A 21,378-nucleotide genomic window follows, 5' to 3' on the forward strand; every position below is an offset into this window, starting at 1 on the left:
AGTGAACAGTTCTCATGTCTTCTTTTGCCTCTGCTAAAAAATGCACTTGAGTAGCATGTTTTTTACCAAATGTAGTTTCATAGTTGTAAAGCGAATTGTTGTTCTTTAACAGACGTGTGCATTTATTGAGTTTGCAACAAAAATCTTACCCAAGCACCATTTTTCTTTTCTTTTTTTTTTTTGAACATTACTTGCGTGCTGCTCGAACTTTGATTCAAGAGCAGATCACTTTAGAAGTGTATTAGGAGAACAAAGACCAATGCAGTTGCAGCAAATTTTGAAAAGTGGCTCTCCGATTTCAATGTTCTGACAATAAGTACACACTCCTGGCATCTGTAATGCATGGTCATGGCTGTGAAATAGTGATGACAAACGCACATCTTATTTTTTTACCGGCTCATCTTTTATTTGTCTTTTGCTCTAGTGATGTTGGGCTGTGATGACCTTCATGTTGGCCCTTCAACCCAATAAATGATAATATCATAAAAATCAACTAGATTATTAGTGAACCAATTCAAAATGATGTGTAGGGTACGCTACTTTAAGATGGCTGCTCAGTTTACGATGGATGCTGCTAGCGGAAAGATTATGGAAAGTGGTTACCACGAATGGAAGTGAAATGTTATTCACCACAGAACTACTACATGACCTGTGTGCAATTTTCACTCTTCCCCAGTCTGTGCACTCCAATACAGCGCACACCACACATTTCAATTTTAAAGAGAATTTACCACATGTGGATCTTGTGCTTCCAACACTATGGCTGTGAATACTGGCAGAAGCTGTGACACTACAAAATTTCTTTAGAAAGGTGCCACTGATACAAACCTCTCTAAAGTTGCGTAGTGGCAGAAATGCCAGAGTGAGAAATTCTGGTGTGTTGGGTGCGCACTCTGTGTTTTATGTACCTGTAGATCACATTGGAAATGACATGGTATGAACAGAAAAAAAAAAAATTTTTTTTTTTTTTTTTTTTGCTAATGCCTTTTGATAAGTGTGGGGGCTGCAAAGGAGTATTGACGTGACAGTTGACATAACATTTTTTTTATTTGAAGCAATTTTTTGCAGACTGCAGGCACTTCGAGCGTTTCCAGCAATCTGTCTGTCTTATCTAGCCGCCTACATCTATGCGCTTTTGTGATAACCCTGTAACTTGGGGTAGACCAAAATTAGTATGGAAGGGTAAGATGGTTTGAGGAATATGACTCGCTGCTCATGACGTGAATAACGTGACGATCCCATCGCATACGTAAGCTGTTCCATCAGACACGTGGGGCACATACCCATATACCACGGGCCATGGTATGCGGAATGTGCTGTGTGTGATTGACAGTTAATATCTGCCTAGGAGTAGCAAGAAAAGACATAATAATTTTAGTGCGAGAACATCTGAAAAAAAAAAAAAAAACTGACATCAGCAGTGTTGACCCAGTGAAGGCAAAGAATAAATGTCAAGGTCCCATCAGGGATCGAACCTAAGCATTCTGAGTGGCAATCAATTATTTTAGCCCAGAGCCATGCCAGGTCTCTTATGCTTTTGAAAAATACCCTAATTTTTGTGAAACGTCAGCTGTGCTGGCTAACTAATTTTATAAACATTACACATTTACTCCACTGATAGAGCAGTCGTGTCGGGTTTACATCAATTGTAGTTAAGTATCCACTGAAGTTGATTCATGTAGTACTACTGTCAGGGGCTATCATCCTCGCAAGAACAAGTGGTGTGTATTAGCGAACTGCTTCCGACGTTGCTAATACCCATGTTGCTTGTGTTTGGTATCGTTATACAACTGGTTTTATAAAACATTTCAACTTATGTCTGTCTGTGTAACATGTGTACATCTTTAGTATTGTTTTATAATATTTCACTCAATAAAAAAAAAAATGGAACAGTCGCCTTCCCTCTGCATGCTTTGCAAAACATTCATTCGCCAAGGTACGTGGGATATGTCCAATTTTTGTTGGTAACATAATCTCGGAGGTCAGCTGTGCGCTATTAAGAGTACCTATTTAGTGTCCATAAACCTTTGCTGCAGTACATTTCACTCTGTACATCATGCTACACTAGATATCTGTGAGTGATGCAGCTGTCATGTGCAAATGTGACCAGCACAAATGCGTCGCTGTTTGAGCGGCGTCATCATACAATGCTACACAACTGCAAGTTTTTCTTTTTGTTATGATCTTGCAATAGCGTTACTGATGATAGAGAGTGCCATTTTGAGATGAACTAAGTAATGTGTACTAAAATTCTGGCACTCTAGAATATTGCTGATAAATTAGAGTATAGCTTTTTTTACAACCACTGCAAGTATGAAAAAGCATTTACATAAAGTTTTGAAGCCAACTAAACTTGTAAGATTTGTGTGAACACTCATATACATGAGCACAACAGATGTGCATAACAAATATGTGCTGATGGTATAGTAGTGCTTCTTGATCATGGGCTAAACCAAGCCAAAGTTTGCATTACTGTAAAATTCAATCATTTCTGTATGCTGTTCTTTCTTGCCATTTGGTAATCTGTTTCGTTTCACACAGATGTCTATGGACGAGAGGTATGTGCAGAACATCTGGGGTCTCCTGCGTAATGCCATCCAGGAGATACAGAAGAAGAACAACAGTGGATTGAGCTTTGAGGAGCTGTATCGCAATGCATACACAATGGTGTTGCACAAACACGGAGAGCGTCTCTACACAGGGCTGAGGGAGGTGGTTACAGAGCATCTAGTGAACAAGGTTTGTGGCTCTGACAGATTTTGACCAATTCAAAAAGCCATGTGCTACCTCTTGAATAGTGGTATCCCTGAATTTATTGCTCTTTGTTTCTTTGCATGTGTTCCATACAAGCTGCTAGACAGTCGAGAAATGTCGACTTGTTATGGAAGAGTGCTGTGGAAAGGATGAACTAGAAAGACAGTGCATATGTGAACAGGAAGGAATCTATGAAAAAGTAACAGCAGTGCATACAAAAATAGGAAACGAGACAGGGCAAACAGGGGCAGAAAATGCTGTCAATTTTTAAAAGAAAGGGACTGAGTGTATAAAAAAAACTGAGTGTGTCAATTTCTAGGTCACAGTTCAGAACACTTTTGGTTTTGTGCGAGCACATGCGGTGTGTGTCTCTATGTAGCCTTATTGAATTGACCTGCTATGCAACATTGTATGTTGATATAAAAAAATGCAGTAATCTTTTCCATGCTGTACAGGCTCAATATGTGTTCTTTCCACTTTCAGGTTCGGGCAGATGTCTTAGCCTCCCTGCACAACAACTTCCTACAAACACTAAATCAAGCCTGGAATGATCACCAAACAAGTATGGTCATGATCAGGGACATTCTCATGTACATGGTATGTGTTTGTCATTTCCTCTTTTTATGTAGACAGCGGCCAACAGAAAGCGTAGGCTGGTGGGCAAGTTTGTGAGCCAAGGTTTTCAAAAAAAGCAGCACACAAAAGAACACCAAGCCTGCACACAGCACTTGATTTACATCTTTATATGTGTGCGTGTTTGACGTACATTTGTGCGCTGCTTCTTTGAAAAAAGACAGGAAGCTTAGGAGGAAACAAAGCTTATAAGCTCTCTTTCCTTTTTCTGCCCAAGAAACTATCATTGTTTCTTGCAACTGCTCGCTTGATCTAGTGTAATCCTCCAAATGCTCCTAGACAAAATTGTTTTTGATGTCTCGTTGCTTTCTTGCATTGGTGCAGGATCGAGTGTATGTACAGCAGAACAATGTGGATAACGTGTACAACCTAGGCCTGATCATATTCCGGGACCAGGTAGTGCGGTATGGCAACATCCGGGACCACCTCCGTGACACGCTCCTGGGCATGGTCCAGCAAGAGCGCAAAGGAGAAGTAGTCGATAGGTAGGCCCACTAACTTTATTATTCCAGCTGCTGCCACATTTGTGAGCTGCACCTTCTGTGTGGTGCCATTCATGTACAAGCTTAATGACCATTCTGTTGTGCAGTTCTGTAGAAGCCTGTATGTTGTGACATTCAGAAAAAGTGGCAGGGCAGGGTCTTTTATTAATAAAATGCAGGAACTGCGAGTGGCTCTGTCTCTATTGTCTCAGAGACGATGTGGAGGCTATAAAAATGAGCCACTCTAAATTAATTTTGATCAAAGGGGCTTTTCGAGTGTTCACCCCAAACCAGCCCTACCAGCAACTTTGTCTGTTGGAGCACTTTAGCGGCAGAGCCTTGATGGCAGCCCTTCTTCTGAACTAATGTTGGTATTGCTGACTCTTGAAAGAAAAAAGTAAAGTAAGTAGGATATGCAGAAATGAATATATGTGCTATGCAGAACCTCAAAAAGCGTTTCTTTTGGTTGTTCCGATTGTTTCTTTCAATCGATTCGATTGTTTAATTGTGCACAAGTACGAGATTTTTCTGGAAGAATCTAGGAAATGAACATTTGGTCAGGTAGGCATTGTGTAGCGTTTTGGTGGCTTTCTTTTACTGATTTGTGTCTTTGATTTAGCATAGCCCCATTTTCATCCGCATGGTTAGAAACAGGTGACGTCTTTTTCTTTTATTCTTAGGCTAGCCATCAAGAACGCCTGCCAAATGCTGGTACACTTAGGGATTGATTCAAGGTCAGTCTATGAGGAAGACTTCGAGCGGCCCTTCCTAGCACAATCTGCAGAATTCTATATGGTAAGCTAACATCTTTCTTGTGAGCGGTCTTCTTAGGACTTTTTTGACTAAATATCATGAAGCTCTAAATGGTTTTTGTGGTCACTTCGGCGTGTAAATAGTTAAACCTGGATATGACAAAATCGACAAACTCCCCCCAACATACATTACAAACACATTTTTGTAATGTGCAGTTTCAGCATAAAAGTTACTGGAAGAAATGCAAAAATTGAACAAAATGTGAACTGAAGGTAGAGCTTACTCTAAACATTTATTTAGCAGAAAAAAAAGCTGTGTTAATTTGCTCTCTTGCTTGTTTGTGATGGATGGTAATGCTGAAGGTTCGTAGGACATCAATACAATGCTGCTTCATCATTGTCTAGCTGTGATCTTTGACAACTCCATGTTGGCGCCTTGCCGGAGACCATCTCAGAGCCCACGACCGAAATTCGATGTGGCACCACATGCCAAAGCGCAGGATGTCTGACTTCGAAAAATCCGTAGTCATCGTGGTCTGAGAAGTTGCCACTAGCGCTTAATCCGACATCTTCTCGGTAGAGATGATACAGTTGACCGCATTAAGGGAGGGGGACACAAACACACACACACACGAAAAGTTGCATGTCGTTAGGGGCTGCCGAACGCCTGGGCAGTGAAAACATGCACAAACAAATAGTGAATGACCCGGATACCACAAAACATTCAGAAAAGCGCTCTCCAATACGGCACAAACTCGAAGTACAGCTCTAGGGACTGTAGTGTAACAGCACAAAAGCAAGAATTTGAAAAGTGGGAGGGAAGAGGGGCTAGTGGTCACGTTAACAGAGTGCAGTTCAGAGACTCGCAACAACTAATCAATGGTGTTGACATCCCTGTCGGCATGGTTAGTCTGGTGGCTACTCCATTGGTGGCACGCGTGAGCAGCTGGATAAGATGTGTAGGGTGGGGAAGTAGCACACATGCGCCAACGAAGGCAGAAACATAGGCTTGAAAGGTGCAGGGTTGCACACATTAACGAGCGCTCGCTCTCGCCTTGCTTTCACCGGGGCTTCGTCGGCGGCGGGGAAACTGCGGAAGGTGCATGCCTGCCAAACTGACTATTCGTGGTATAATCGCTCAGTTGTCAGCAGGCAAAGTTTATTTATATTAAGGGTGTCTCCCGCTGCCACTTCGTTAAACAAATGCCGCAAATGCATCCACTTCTATAGAGTAATGGTAGGGAATAGAAAAATGTTGTAACATCGAAGAATTCATTGTATGGAGGTTCGTTGTAGGCAGGTTTAAGTGTATATGTTGTTCAGTGGCTTCAACACGTAGAACTGTTGTGATTGATTGTATGCGTTTAGCAATGCCCACTATATCATTGTTTGACTTTATCGGTGCTCAACGTCTTAAACAAATTTTTGTGTGTTGCATCCGCTAATGAGGAGAGCTGCATTGCTATGGTATATAATACAGTCGATCCTGGATATATCGAATTCGAAGGGGATCGCGAAATAGTTCGATATATTGAGAATTCGAAATACAAAATATGCATATTTAAGCCCTAAATTGAAGAATTTCAGGCCTCTAAAATCGTTACAAGGGCTAAGATAGCGATTCGCTCAAAAACAAAGTGCGAACTGCAAGTTACCGCACTTTATTTAGTCCGTAAACTTGTCTTCTTGCGCGCTGTCAAGTTCCAGTCATCCTTAATATCATTGAAGCTTTTCAAATACGTGATCTTAGCTCCTTCGGCCACAACGTCGGTTGATGCAGAATGCCGACGCAAGCTTTGTAGCCCAGAAAAAGCTTGGTTAGCGGTGGCAGCGAAGGCGTTTGCATATTCGTCACACACGCACGAGTACACTTTCGTGGTACCGGCAGCCAAAATCTCAGCATCGATGCAGTCAGAAAAGGCAACATCACCATCTGTACCGATGAAGTCGCTTCTGTCCGAGATGGTGCTGGAAATCTCATAATTCGCTGAGGTACTTGCCATTGTTAGTGGTCAGGACGCACCCGAAGTCATCACCTGGCCCGCAAGGAACGTTTACAACACAGTGTTTCACTTGACGTCGCTCCAAACGCCAGTCATATTTTATATCGCTACATGCGGGTCAACGTTCAGTTAAACTCCTGAATGAGGATTTATCAGGAACGAGGGAAGAAGTGCACAAAACCACAAGGAGCAAAAGACGCAACGCAGAGTTCGTCCGAGTTCTCACCGTCAACATGTTGGCGATATCGATGCAACTATGGCTTTGTAGCTGGCAGCCGCTGCTTTTAGCAGCTTTGATGCGAAAAGATAAAAAAAGCGTAGCCTCCGAGACACGTGTATTGAAACCGAAAAAGCAAAAAATATGTGACAAGGTAGCACATCTCGAAGGCCATGCTTTTTAGGCTTGCATGCCATTGTGCGCTAACAACAAGGAAGGGAATGCGAACCACATGCGAACATTGCACTGAGATCGCCGAGTCACTTCCCATTCTCATTTTAATGCCCTCGGCAATCGATCTTTTGGAAAACATCATGTCCGCGCGCTAAGACCTGCAGATCACGCATCAAACCTACAAATGTAGCAAGTGCTGCGCTACGAACCAGATCAGCGCGATGGAATAACACTCGTACTTTTTTTTTTTGTCGCTTGCATGCGAAAAAGATCGGAACTTGTTAGAACAGGTCATAAAATTGATCAATATATATTTGCTAGGGAAAATGCACTTTCTGGGCTTTGGCGCGGCGCAGCGTTCGATATAGCGGATGTCCCGCTGTGCTGAAGTTCGATGTATGGGTGCACCGGTCCCATGCCTTTGCATGAAAAGTTCAAGAGAATTTTTCAACTGTTCGATATAGCCAATAATTCGATATATCCAAGATCGACTGTAACTCATCAGAGCTTTAGCTAGACAGCAAGATCGTCATTCCTTCCCTCTGGGTGAAAACACATGTGTATGCAGGCGGAGAGCCAAAAATTTCTGACGGAGAACAGTGCCTGTGTGTACATCAAGAAAGTGGAGCAGCGCATCAACGAAGAGGCGGAACGAGCAAAGCATTACCTGGACGAGTTCACCGAAGAGCTTATTGTGCAGGTGGTTGAAAAGGAACTCATTACCAACCACATGAAGACAATTGTTGAGGTAACTCTTTTGTTTCACCCAGTCACTTATTCTTTCTTAAGTGTGGATTGACAAAGTTGATAAATTTGACTATTTTTGGCTTGTTTTTTGCTTTCATGTCTGTATTGTGAACGCTCGCAAGGTTTCTTAAAGACACGCGAGTTTCAGCTTGCCTTTCATGATTACAGGAGTGTTGTGTGAAGCTTTACTAAAGAAAAGTTATTTGTAACAACATCTAGCGCATTGTTTCCTATACGTTCAGTTGTTCTTCCTGTGATTGTAAAAGTTTGCGAGAGGGATATTTGCTTTGTCGTAGCAGTGGCTTTAGAACTAAAACCTTTGGCTGATAGCAGTCTTTCCTTGAAGGTCTTTGGAATTAAGATATTTATTGTCATCTCCATCTCATTGCTCTTCATTCGCTTACTCCCTAGATATTTATTGTCATCTCCATCTCATTGCTCTTCATTCGCTTACTCCCCTAGACATTTATTGTCATCTCCATCTCATTGCTCTTCATTCGCTTACTCCCCTTTGCTACAGATGGAAAACTCTGGTGTTGTGCATATGCTCAAGAATCAGAAAACGGAGGGTGAGACATTTCTTTTAACTCTTTTGCATGTATGATGTTTCGATTGTTTTGAGTCTGAATATAATAAAATAGTCATTATGGCTGGAAGAATGGAAGAATTAGCACAGATTTCAAGGGAGCTGGTTCATACAAGGCATGAAACATCAGTGTTACTCAACTAGCTGAAATATTTTTTAAGGATTTTTGTTTGCACTGCACTATCTGTAATCTAGCTTGTGGAACTTTTTTTTTCCCGGTGCACTCATAAAGACTTACCTGCTGTGGTGGTTTAGTCTTAGAAGATGTGGTGTTTGGCCGCCAAGCTCAAGGATGTAAATTTAATTCTGGGCCACGGTGGCGGCCTTTTCATTTTGGCTAAATGCAAGAAAGTCTGTGTACTACTGCTTAAGTCTGTGTTCCAGGTGGTCAAAAACATTCTGGAATCCTGCACTACGACATGTCTCTGATCATGCTCTAGTTTAGGAAAATAACCCCTACGAACATTTATTTAAAAATTCTCAATGTAAAACAGCATTACAGAGAGGAATGTTTCGCAAGGCAGCTTGAAAAGATGGTCTGGATTGTTGGTGACGGAGGCTGGGAAGTGGTTCCTCTTAGATGCTGTCTTTGGCAGAAATGAATTTATGAAAATGTTGATTTGAAAACTACTTGGCTCTTGGACCTTAAAACTGTGGCCGATTCGTGTTGATGTAGGTGCAGTGCAAAAAGATCACGTTCCATTTCCGGGTTTGTGAATTATGTTTTATGGATGAGAAACAAAGAGGTTCTTAATGAGTGGTTAGGCAGCTTGAGGCTGTTTGTAAGTGTGAGAACTTATTCACAGTGTTACTGTTGATCTCACGCAGTGGCCATGTGTGTTTTTGCTATGCAGACTTGGCACGAATGTTCCGCCTCTTCAACCGGGTCCAGGACGGCCTCAAGACAGTGGTAGACTGTGTGAGCCAGTATCTGCGTGAGCAGGGCAAGTCATTGGTGACCGAAGAGGATGGTGGCAAGGGGGACGCCCTGAGTTTCGTGCAGAACCTTCTGGACCTGAAGGATCGCTTCGACCACTTTCTGCACCACTCCTTCAACGGCGAGCGCCAGTTCAAGCAGATGATTGCCAGTGACTTTGAGTACTTCCTCAACCTGAACCGCAAGTCGCCCGAGTACCTGTCCCTGTTTGTGGACGATAAGCTCAAGAAGGGGCTGAAGGGCATGACTGAGCAGGAGATTGAGCAGGTGCTCGACAAAACCATGGTGCTGTTTCGCTACCTACAGGAGAAGGACTTGTTTGAGCGATACTACAAGCAGCACCTGGCCAAGCGGTTACTGCTCAACAAGAGCGTCTCCGATGACTCTGAGAAGAACATGATCTCCAAGCTCAAGGCAAGTGGCTGTATCACCATAGCTTGGGATTTTGATGCATGGCCAATGGTGTTTGCCTCAGTACCCCATTGTACAAGTTCCCTGTCGCTATAAAACCTAGCTAATATTTTCCTTTGACTTTCCTTTTCCTTTCAAGTTTCATTGTAACCGTACAGTGCTGGCTGATTGAAACACATTTTTTTTCAAGTGTAACACCTGCTATGAGCAATTGCTTGTGTTAAACACAGTATGGCACTGCTAATCTGGCCACCAAAGGAAATGGTGGCTATCATGCAAGTGTTAAGAGTCAGTTTCGTGCCAACATGGCACAAACTGAAGACATTAGAAACAAAATGATGCGCATTACTTAGCCCTAATTTTTCGACTTTTCATGTGTCAGTCTGTGTGTACAGTACCTTTTTGAGTAATGAAAATTGGCGGCATCGAGTATATTCTGGGGAAAGACTGAGGTGTATTCATGACAGTGCTCTTTTATGTTATGCTATGTCTAAATATGTATGCATGTGTGTATTTGAGTATCTGTATATTTATATCAAACATTTTATTTTTTATTGAATATGTATGCTGCACTTGCAACAGCTTTATTGTATTATATCTTCCCTATGTAATACCTACTCAGGCCATTAAGGTACTTGAATAAAAAAAAATCTGCAGTTATATTGTGTTTTTGACAGCAGTAACTAGCTGTAAGAGTAATGTGCACTTGGTATATAGTGGAACAACAACATATAAGTGCGTACACTATTCTTTCTGAATAAAACCCAATCTCTGTGAAAACTTCAATGCTACTTGCTCCAGATTACTTCAAGGTGAGGTGAGATCGAGGTTTGGCTAGATGCTAAGGGTACTCAAGGCTCTAAGCCTTGAAATAATCTCCCTAGCATCATGCATAGCAATAAATGGAAAGAAAAATTTGCTATGTTTACATTCTCATGTTTGCATTTCTTATGTGTATCAAATGTTCTTTCTGTTAACTAAATCTAGCTGCATGTTAAAAAACCCTTCGGCGGTCAAAATTACCCTAGAGTTTCTCACTACTGTGTACCTCAATCATATTATAATTCTCGCTCGTATAAACTCCCAAAATTATGCTATGCTGATGTACAGTACCGTCAACTGTTCAAGGGAAAACTTGAAGGCACACCATCAATACTGATGGCTCTCTAAGAGCAAGTGGTTATGAAAACAGTCTGTGTAAACATCACTAGTCTGTCAAGTTAAGTCGGAACTTTCAAGTACCTGTAGTCTTATGCATCTCTAAGCTACTATGGTTCCGTGAGATAGCGAAATCTAAACATCCTGTGCACTCAGGTGTTCCCATTAAAGTAGACGCGTCTGTATAAGGATCAAATGGATAAATGCTTCTATGGCAAGGCTTCTTGCTTGCATGCAGTCAAGGAAGTTCAATACAACTGCATTGCATACATTCAAATCATGAATTTGTGTCAGAGCATCTTGCTCTGCCTCGAACACCCGCTTGTTGAAAGAAATCCGTCATTCATTTGAAGCTTGAAATAATGAAGTTTTGTGGTAGCTTTGGTGCTGCTAGTCTGTGTAATTGATGTTTGGTATTTCATGATGAGTAGTGTTGTTGGCTGCCCTTTGTATATTTTCTGTCGTGTAGTCTGCTAGTGAAATCAGAATACTTTTGCTGGATTGAAGTAACACGACGTGTGTCCTTGCAGACTGAATGTGGTTGCCAGTTTACCTCTAAATTGGAAGGCATGTTCAAGGACATGTCAGTCTCAAACACAATGATGGATGAATTCAAAGCTGCTGTGGCCTCTTCCAATGTAAGTAGCATCCTTGAGCTTTTATCTTCTCAATGTTTTGTGTTAAAAAAAATGTCTGGCCATGTTTGATATCAAATTTCTGTAATGCAGTCGTAACACTTAAGGCATTGTTTGAAACGAATAGTTCTCTATTGTAATCCAACATTTGTTGCCGGGTTCATAGTCAAGTCCTTTATTGTGGTTTTCATGGCTACGGCTTGCTAGAGAATGCTTTTCATGGTGAAATTCAGTGGGAGCTTTCTCATGATCGCATTGCGTCATCAACATGTTGCTACCGTAAAAACTGGAATATAGGTCAGACCGGTATATAGGTCAACCCCGCCAACCTTGAATCTCCAAAATCACAAAGTATTGCAGTGCACCCACCCTCACCTTGATAAATACAAAACACAACCAGCTGCACTGTGGTGACACGTCTTTTTACAGTCGAATCTCTTTATAAAAAAGACTGATATAAGAGACAAATGGGTATAAGAGATGTCGGTGTGCCTACAGTAAAATATGGGTTCATAAGAAAATGCATACGAGGTACCCTGCTTATAAGAGACATCTGATATAAAAGACAAAAACTGCTGCCCGGAGCATGCTTTTTATAAAGGGATTCAACCGTATTTTGATATTAATCTTATGTAGTTAAATGCCAGAAGGCCACAAAGTGCTGTCACTCAGACTCATCTGAACTTGAGTCCGACGTTTGTTTCTCACTAGTTACGTCCAAGAGTGCATCTTCCTTCGTCCTATTCAATGTGTTCCTAATGCTGCAGTTGCGGAAATGCTTTCATACCAACCCTTCCTGGAGAAACTTCCAGGTTGATGACACCCAGTCACAAACGGTCGCAAGTGGTAGACGTTGTAGGCGGCCAACAGAAGTTTTGAGATAGTCGCCCAGCATCCACTCATTGTAGAGCTCACGCGCGCAACCTTTGAAGGGTTTGTTGAGCACTAGGTCCAGTGCCTGGAGGATTGATGGTAGTCCCCCGGTGATCATGACAAGGTCAGTCTTGCCATTGGTCAGAGCCCCCTTTACATCCGCTGTGAGGTGACCTCGAAACGACTTGAGCACCAACAATCTCGGTCACTTAAGGGAAGATGCAGGTCGAAAAACGAGTTTTTTTCAAAATTACCGATTTTTTATTTTCGCCTGTTTTGACAAGATTAGTACCTCTACTGTTTTGAAAAAAATATTACAGGTAGAGACTTAACTGGAAATGCTTTAAAATTTTATCTAGAGCACAAGGTGCCTGTTAAAAGGTCGAAAGTGTGCATTCTTCGAGCACCTTGCCGCCGGTAATGCGCCGCCGCTATCCATTGTTGATCGCATGAGTCGAAGAGTCGAGCCTCACTCTTCAAATAACAACAGTTTCTCTCGCTGATGCAGCGCAAGAAATAATAAAAAGAATCACTCTTCTGTGCGTTTTTGGAGCGCCGCGACTGGCTTATCACATGGTACGAATCGGGGACCGCCATTGGCTGCTGCGCGCCTGTATGTGCTGTGAAGCCTATTTGTGGGGTCCATGTCTTGTCGAGCAGCGCAGCTGAAAATGCTTTTCTCGTGTAATTATCTGCGTTATGAATGAAAAAAGGCATTGCTCGCAAGTGAAAGCCGTTGTGCGGCGCGCTCTCTAGGAATAGGCTACGAGCAGCTGGTCCGATTTGCGGCAGTTGTGGGCTTGCAAAAGTCAGTGCATCAAAGTCATTCACCACCGTCAGCCAGAAAGTTCGTGATGCAGCAATGGATGACGTCAGCACTAATCTTGAGAGGTCGAAAGAGCTCGCAGTGAGGGTACTTAGCAGTGACGACATTGCCATTATGTACGGCGGTATGTGGCACAAACATGGCTGCAAAACTGCATGACGCTAGACTTAGTTTGGATTTCGCAGTCCTGTCGAACTTCTTCCTAGCTTGCAGTTGGCACAAGGCTGTGCCAGATGGAGCGGAAGTTTGGCAAGCGTTTCATGGCCCTGTCTGTGAGGAATCGGCTCGAAAACGCCGAGAGGGACAAATCCATGGTGCTGGTGTATTTTAGTCGCAGTGGCCACTACGAGAAGGATTGTTGTTTTTGGTGTGCAAACTTCATCTGATTTAATAATATCTTTCATAAATAAAAACTCAATTTTAACTTTTTTTTTAACTCTTTTTTTTTTTTCAAAACACATTCCATGTGCCCCTTCTTTTTCGGGCATTTCTAGTGCTCGGATCTGCGTCAAATTTTGCCCAAATTTTTTCCAAAGTATGACAAATCCAATTATCTAGTTTAAATTTCAACATTTTATTGTATAATAAAAAGATTGTATGTATATCCTTACTAGGACAGGTGAAATATGGACTTTTAGCGACTATTATTTTTCACGCACATTACATATTTTGTATGTGCTTTCTAATTAGTTATTTGCATTCTAGACTTTATTTGAAGCATTATGAACTATGAATGGTAAAAAATTACAGAATTTTAGGGATGAAAAGAGGGGGGGGGGGGCAAAAAGGTTAAGGTTCTCACTTTGTCATGTTGCAGAGCTAAAAGTGTGTAACTTGCAAGAAAACTAATTATATATTTGAAACCAGCATAAAAAGTTCCATAAACAGCTCAAGTTTCATTCCTCTGGGGTGAATATTAAAGAAAGTGTCTTCAAGTAGCATCTCCCCTTAAAGAGCACACCAGGTCGCCGATTCCACACGAGCCGGATCCACTAAAGCATGAGGGAATCATTCATGAACTCCTTTTCGTTTTCACAACATCTCGAGAAAAGTCTTCTTTTGGAAGCCTTTTTCTCTTGAAAATGATATAAGGGGGCTGTGCACGCGAGCATCACTGTAAAACGTGAAAGCTCGTTGCCCAAATTGTTAACAGCTTCACTTGCTTGGATCCTTTAGCGGTCACAGTCTGGTTCGAAGGCATATTGAACCGGGTCGGAGTTTCGTTAGCGTTGCCCATGTATGCCATCATGTAGAAATGCTGTTGTCGGAGCCTGATGACGAAGCAATGATACTTGATCAGCTTGTTATCGAAATCTTTTTGGCACACGGAAGTACGCCGCCTCAGCGCAGAGCCCTTTCACTTCATATATCGGCGCACCCACGATGGCGAGCCCTTGAGTAGCATCCTTGAGAGCCCAGAGTGTCGTGCTATCTTGATAGCTTTCATGCGTATGCACTCTGCTGTCGCAGGTAGCAACCTTGCACACAGCTCCTGGACGAATTTGGCGAGTAGCGTTCTAATTTGGAATGTACTGCAGTCTGTCTACGAAACGAAGTTGTTTTTTTTTTTTTTTTTGGTTGCTGCAGGATGTGATGCTCTGCTTTTGGCTCCTCCAGTATCGGACACTTTTCTCTGATGCACCGAATTCCCGTTGTGCCGCCAAGTTGATATGCGCTTCGGCATACTTGATAACTTTTTTTCTTGAAGCCTATGGACTTTTCCAGTCATCACAGCGTTGCGCCTTCCCCTGGTGGATCGGCGCTGGGGCATTATGGGAGAGCGGAGCACCGGCGGTCAGAGTAGACAACGCTTTTCCGCTTTCGCCTGCTTTCATCACATGCTGTGGGTGGTTTTGGCTGGTGTAAGGAGCTGCTATTGTGAAGAAATGTTTCTGATCGCTCTGACTTTCATTCACGCATACTAGACTGTGCTGTTTATGGCAAATAACCGTAATCATCACTGAACATGCCGAATAAGGAAAGGGTCGGACGCACTTGCTCGGTTCTGGGATGTGATAATACGTAAAATTCACTGGACGTTTCATTCATTGCTTACCCGCCACGTGCGGTGGTCTAGTGGCTAAGACAGTCGGCTGCTAGCCCGCTGGTCGCGGGGTCGAATCCCGGCCTTGGCGGCCGTATTTTCGATTGCGGCGAAAATGCTTTAGGCCACTGTGCTTGAATTTTTGGAGCCCTCCACTACGACATCTCTCATAATTGCATGGTGGTTTTGAGACGTTAAGCCCCAACACTTATATTCGTTCATTGCTTGGTGCTACTTCATGGCTTCGATGTGTGGGGTGCTGCATCTAAGTTGGACCTTTGTTATCTGTGTCCTCATTGTGATTACAGGGCTGGGATTTTACGCTTGCAGCTTACCCTGTAATTAACTACGCAAATTCATTAAGGCGAGAGGCTTAGATACCTCGTTATAAACTAACAATGTCCCCTATTCATTCGCCTAGGATGATTTAATGGAAAAAACCATCTTTTTCTTCTCAGTCGATGTACAGATCCTACCTCGCTAGTCTATAAATGTCAGCATGGTTTTATGGGGGTGCAAACCCGTGTTGCGTTGCGGCTTGGGGAGAGCACTGGTGTAGCTTGGGCATGGGCAGGGCCGGTGTGGCTTGAAGGGGGCCAGTGCCTCTTATGCAACCCCCGGCCGATGCCCCAGCCCGCCACCATTCACACCACCCTTTGAAAACTTGCTGTACCTAACGAAGCTTACTTTGCCTCCAAAAATGGAGGCAGTGCGAAACTGATTTTGCATTGCCTCCATGATGAGACCACATTTCACCAAGCTTGGATGTCATGCGATGACGTGTCACATCAAGTCACGTGATGTTTTGATGACGTCACAATTTGTGGCAATGTCGGACGTCGTATATGTTGTCATCACGCGGTGGTTTTTTTGATGACTCGACGTTGCCGACGAGTGTTGTGCAGTTAGGTCCAAAATTCGTTAATTTCCAACTCACAGTCGTGGAAACAAGAACTATGCAGAGACAGCATTTTTTACGCAGTTTGAAAGCAAATACTGCATGCGAAGTATCCGCTCTATGGACGTGCTGGTAGGTGGTTTTTACTACTCTCAGGGTCCCAAGTGCAAACTTTCTCACATGTAGCATTTGAAAGAGGCAAGTAGTATTTAAATATACACAGCATAGTAGGGCTCGAACTCATTTATAAGGGTGGAATTCTGACATTATCATTCGCGAAGTGCATGGTCTTGCACAGCGTATCGCGCAGAAGCATATCACGAGTGACAGTCCCCGACATACAGGGCTAATAATGAAGCTGTACGGTCATACTGACAATAAAACAAATGACAAACACTTCCGCTACGCAGAAATACTATCAACGAAGCACAGGGAACTCGCCGCGAAAGCCGAGGAAAATTTCCAATTCAATGGGCATTTTCGCGGGTATGTGAACAATTTCCAAAGTCATTAATAAGTCAAGGATACTAGTCTTTCCTGACTGTATATTGCTCTGGGCGGTGCCTCTTCTGTGAGTGCAGATTGAAGCAGGGTTATGACGTGCAACATTCCGGCAACCATGCATTCGTACGCCCACACTCTGTGGGAAGCGGGGTGAGCCAACGCTTCCGCGAGCAGACGACACTCCACCGGCGCTCCGGTTTCCCATATTGCTTTGCAGCAACCGTAGGAGGGCGCGCGTCAATTTCTGGAAAAGTCAATTGTAAACTGCTGTCGACTACCACGCATTTCTGAAGGAAAGAGAAACAAGAAAACAGCAGACTGACAAAGATAACTGAAGCAAAATGGCCTTCCTAGTACACTGTTGGCCTGTACACTGTAGGCATATTGGTGGTGCCTAGCCTACATTGCCCATTGGCACCGCTGCTCGTGCTCACAATGGCAATGGAGGCTTCTGACTTCAGCTACCCATTCTTGTGAGACTTCCACATTTTTTTCTGCCAATGACCGGTATATAAGACGAGGGTTGGCTTTTAATCGAGTCTTTTGGAAAAAAAAATTCGACCTATATACCGGTTCTCACGGTACATAATATTATAGTGTCAGTAGTTTTCTGTAATCAATGATTAAAGTCATTCATTATTACAAACAGCATAATTTAACTGCATGAAAGCTTTGGGCTACTCTGCTGAACATTTAATGTTGCTCTGTGTCTGTGTGGGTCGGGTCATTATGTCTTCATTTGACATTTTATTTATATTGTGTGAATATTTATGGAATGTTGACACGGTTAGTATTGATGGGTCTTACTTCTTTCACGTGGACAGATGAACTTGTACGGAGTGGACCTGAATGTGCGTGTGCTCACTACGGGGTTCTGGCCCACGCCTGCCTCCACACCTAAAAGCAACATTCCTACAGCTCCTCGCAACGCGTTCGAGGCTTTTCGCAGGTATGAAACTACTATTCTCTTAAGGGGAACGGTGAAGAAACCATGTTAATTTTATTGGCACTGATTTTTTTTATCTGGTGTTTATTAATTTACAGACATTGATGGGAATGAAAAAGATGTAGCAAAATTACCTTATTTAGTGTCATCTCCGAGTTACCTCCCAAAAGTGCCACACACACTGCAGTACAACTTTTTTTCTTTAATGAAGAGTTGTTGAAAGGTAAATGTCTCTTACAAGGAGACATGGCTTTGTCATGAGAGTTACCTTTGCCTAGGCAGCTCTGTTATGTCAAACTGCATTCCTTGAGTTGTTTTATTAGTTATTCTAAATGGTGATACTGTTGAACCCCTTCATAAGAGATACTGATTGATTGATATGTGGCGTTTAACATCCCAAAACCACCATATGATTATGAGCGACTCTATAAGAGAGACTGATATAAGACGCAAGTGAACATAAGAGACACCAGTGTGCCTACAGTAAATAACAGTTTGATAAGGAAATGCCTACGTGGTGCCCTGCTCATAAGACACATCTCTTATAACAGACGAATTGCTGCCCAGAGCATGCCTCTTATAAAGGGGTTTAACTGTATGTACACGTGCTTGCATTGATCACTTGATTGTTTTTTTTTTCTAGAAATGCTAGAAAAATGAACTAGTCCAAAAAAGCTTCAAGATAAAGAAATGGTAGTGCAGTAGGCATGATTAAAAGTGGTACTCTTTCCATAGTGAACCACTGACCACAATGAATGTATAATCTTTGCTCAAGGTGTAGGTAGTATGCCGGAAGGTTTCAGAATGTTAACTCATTTCAGTCAGCTTTTTTTTTAAGTGAGTGAACATAGTCTGTAGTTGTGTTATAATTTTCGTAAAGTTTGGTAAAACCGAAAGAAAAAGATTTGATTTGACCTGTCTGATGCATGGTATACCTAAATAGAGCAACTGTGCAGAGATAAGACCAACTGGAGGCAGGGCCAAAGTGCTGATTGCGAACCAAACTTCGTTGTGGAGTGTGGCAGTATGTGAAAGTGCCAGAAGGGTGAAATGAGCATGAAAGAGGTCAGGTGCTCAGAGAGATAATGATCATATTTCAGGTTCTACCTGGCCAAGCACAGTGGTCGACAGCTGACTCTGCAGCCACAGCTGGGCTGGGCGGATCTAAATGCAGTGTTCTATGGGCCGCGCAAGGAGGAGAATGAAGCATCGTCATCTTCGGTGGGGAACTTGCCTGCAGGCGCACCACGCAAGCATGTCATCCAAGTGTCTACGTATCAGATGTGTGTTCTGATGCTCTTCAACAGCCGTGACCGGCTGCTTTATGAGGAAATTGCTTCTGAGACAGACATCCCCGAAAAGGATCTGGTGCGTGCACTTCAGTCGTTGGCGATGGGAAAGCCTTCACAGCGCATTCTCATCAAGAGCCCCAAGACCAAGGAAATTGGTGAGTATTCTCTTAAATTATTTATTTATTTATTTATTTTACCCTCAGGGTACACAGTACATTTCAGAGGGGAAGGGCATGCACAACAATGAAAAAAAACAAGGAATATAAAGGAAATGGCATAAAAATGTCACTAATTGGGGTACAAAGATTATTACTCCTAACAACTCACATCATAATAAAGCAAATGATAACACTAATTTTATTTCTATTACATGGTGAAGGCACAAAGCAATACAAATAAGCTGTTCAACAAACATACAGGGGGTAATTAGGTAATCATTGTTTTAAGGACATTCTTAAATTGAATCGGTTCATTGATGCTTGTTATTGATGCAGGCAGGGAATTCCATTCATTACAAGTTCTTGGGAGATATGATTGGGCATATGTTACTGTGTTGCAATGGGGGACTGTGACTTTTTGTTGGTGATTACGGCGAAGAGAAATGGGGCTAGAACTCTCTCTTGTTGAGTTTTTAATTTCTTTTGCTGACAATGTCTCCGTTGCTATTTTAGTTACACTTCAGAAATTCGAGGGCAGTAACATTTATCTCAATAATGTGAGCATAGTGTTTCGTATCTTGTATAATATTCAGTGTCAAGATGTGTGCTTTTGTTGACTTAGTTGGCCAACTGTTTCCACTCATGACTATGTGCAAATTTGTAGATGTACCTGAAAAGAAAAAAAAAAAAACTCTCGACCTTTATTTTCTCCTTGCAAATTGGTCGAACGCTAGTATTCACTCAAGTTCCTCTTTTATTGCTGCTTAAGCTTCTTCATTTGCAAGGAGAAAAGGCAGTTGCAAGACAAGTGGGACAAACAACTGATTTTTCTTGAACCAGTTTTTTATGGCGCAATGGAAAGCTACTTATCAGTGGTGGTTAAACCTACAGCGGTTGATTTGAAAAGCATATCGGTATTTTCTAAAAAGTTTTTTTTTTATCTGACAAGCCAAAAAAAATAATGTAAGAGTGCACCCTTACTAGCGGTTGTGATAGCCCTCCTTGCAAACTGTTCATAGTGTTCAATGTCCTGCTTTCATAGGAGCGAGTGCAACTGCGGTTAACCATCTTCCTTCTTATCGCTCTCAACTTTTTTTTTTGTATATAAAAAAAGCTGCTAGTCTTAAGAAATCTCTTTAACTGCCTCGTGGGTCCGTCGCTCGTGGTACCCCTCAAACTTGTCTACAGGGGCTGCTTGCCCCACAGCCAACTTTCATGTTGCTCATGGCCTCCGTGATTAGCTCCGGCAGTTAATTCTGAAGGCCACGTGCTGCTGTTCCAGAACATAGGATTACCTGCCCCGGTGGCCTAGTGCTTGTGCTGCTCGACCGCTGACTTTAAGGTTGCCGGATCGAATCTCGGCCACAGGGGCTGAATTTCAATGGGGACGAAATGCTTGAGGCACGTGTACTTAGATTCAAGTGTGCATTAAAAAAAAACACCAGATAGTCTAAATTACCAAAGCACGCCACTACAGCGTACTTCACAATCATATCATGGTTTGGGCACGTAAAACCACAGTTATTATATTTATTCTAAATGACACTTTAAACTCCGGGACTTGTTTGTATATTTTGCCATCTGCTTCAAAGACACGAATAGCTACTTCAAATCAGCTTTTTTTTCTCTGCTTCAAAAGCCCTTATGGTCACTCCAGTGCACCATTTTTTCTTCTCCTCAATCTACACGAAGTCAAGTTGTTGCTTCCGTCATTGTTATTGGGGTCTTAGTTTCAGATAAAATAGTAATCCAGGGCTCCTTTTTAACCATAGTTTTTCTTGTTTTTCATTACAGAGCCAAGTCACACATTCACTGTCAATGACTCGTTCACCTCCAAATTGTACCGTGTCAAGATTCAAGCAGGTACTGAGCTACTTACTGGTTGACAAATTCTTTAGGATGAGGTATTCTTCAGTTGAGAAAAAAAATTGGTGCTAAACAGAAAATGGTTTATAAACTGTATGGCGTATTGATAGAATAAGATACAAAAATTCTGCTGTGCCAGAAAAAATTACCTACAAAAATTGTTCAAAAGTTGCTGTAGTAATGCCCAATGCTCTATGCATTGTTCCATCAATTTTTCTTGTAATAGACACCCTATGGTATTTATTGGAGTAATTTTTATTCCATACTTGCTTTTCAATTTTTCTGGTTTTTGTTTCTCCGCTTCAGTGTTGTAGGTGAGTCCTTCAGGAAAAAAAGATTCCCCATGAAATTAATTTGCAACATGCAACAAAGATGTTTGTTTTCCATGCTTTATCTAGATATAGGAATGCTATTGTTGATCTGCCAGAGAAACCTTGCACTGGAAGGGACACTAAAGGCAAATAAAAATTTATGTCAAAGTG

General features: G+C 42.3%; 1 protein-coding gene across 1 annotated transcript in view; it reads left to right on the forward strand.

Annotated features, from left to right (window-relative positions):
- Positions 1–21,378, forward strand: part of Cul3 (cullin 3) — a 35,831-nt gene that overhangs the window by 2,142 nt on the left and 12,311 nt on the right. Inside the window, exons 2-12 of the mRNA XM_037436103.2 lie at positions 2,542–2,739; positions 3,238–3,351; positions 3,712–3,872; positions 4,550–4,664; positions 7,584–7,763; positions 8,283–8,331; positions 9,203–9,699; positions 11,385–11,492; positions 17,459–17,583; positions 18,681–19,027; positions 20,825–20,893. Coding sequence (XP_037292000.1) covers positions 2,542–2,739; positions 3,238–3,351; positions 3,712–3,872; positions 4,550–4,664; positions 7,584–7,763; positions 8,283–8,331; positions 9,203–9,699; positions 11,385–11,492; positions 17,459–17,583; positions 18,681–19,027; positions 20,825–20,893 — 1,963 coding nt within the window. The remainder of the gene's footprint in view (positions 1–2,541; positions 2,740–3,237; positions 3,352–3,711; positions 3,873–4,549; positions 4,665–7,583; positions 7,764–8,282; positions 8,332–9,202; positions 9,700–11,384; positions 11,493–17,458; positions 17,584–18,680; positions 19,028–20,824; positions 20,894–21,378) is intronic.

This window comes from Rhipicephalus microplus, chromosome 1 (assembly GCF_043290135.1).
Source record: "Rhipicephalus microplus isolate Deutch F79 chromosome 1, USDA_Rmic, whole genome shotgun sequence".
Taxonomy (NCBI): domain Eukaryota; kingdom Metazoa; phylum Arthropoda; class Arachnida; order Ixodida; family Ixodidae; genus Rhipicephalus; species Rhipicephalus microplus.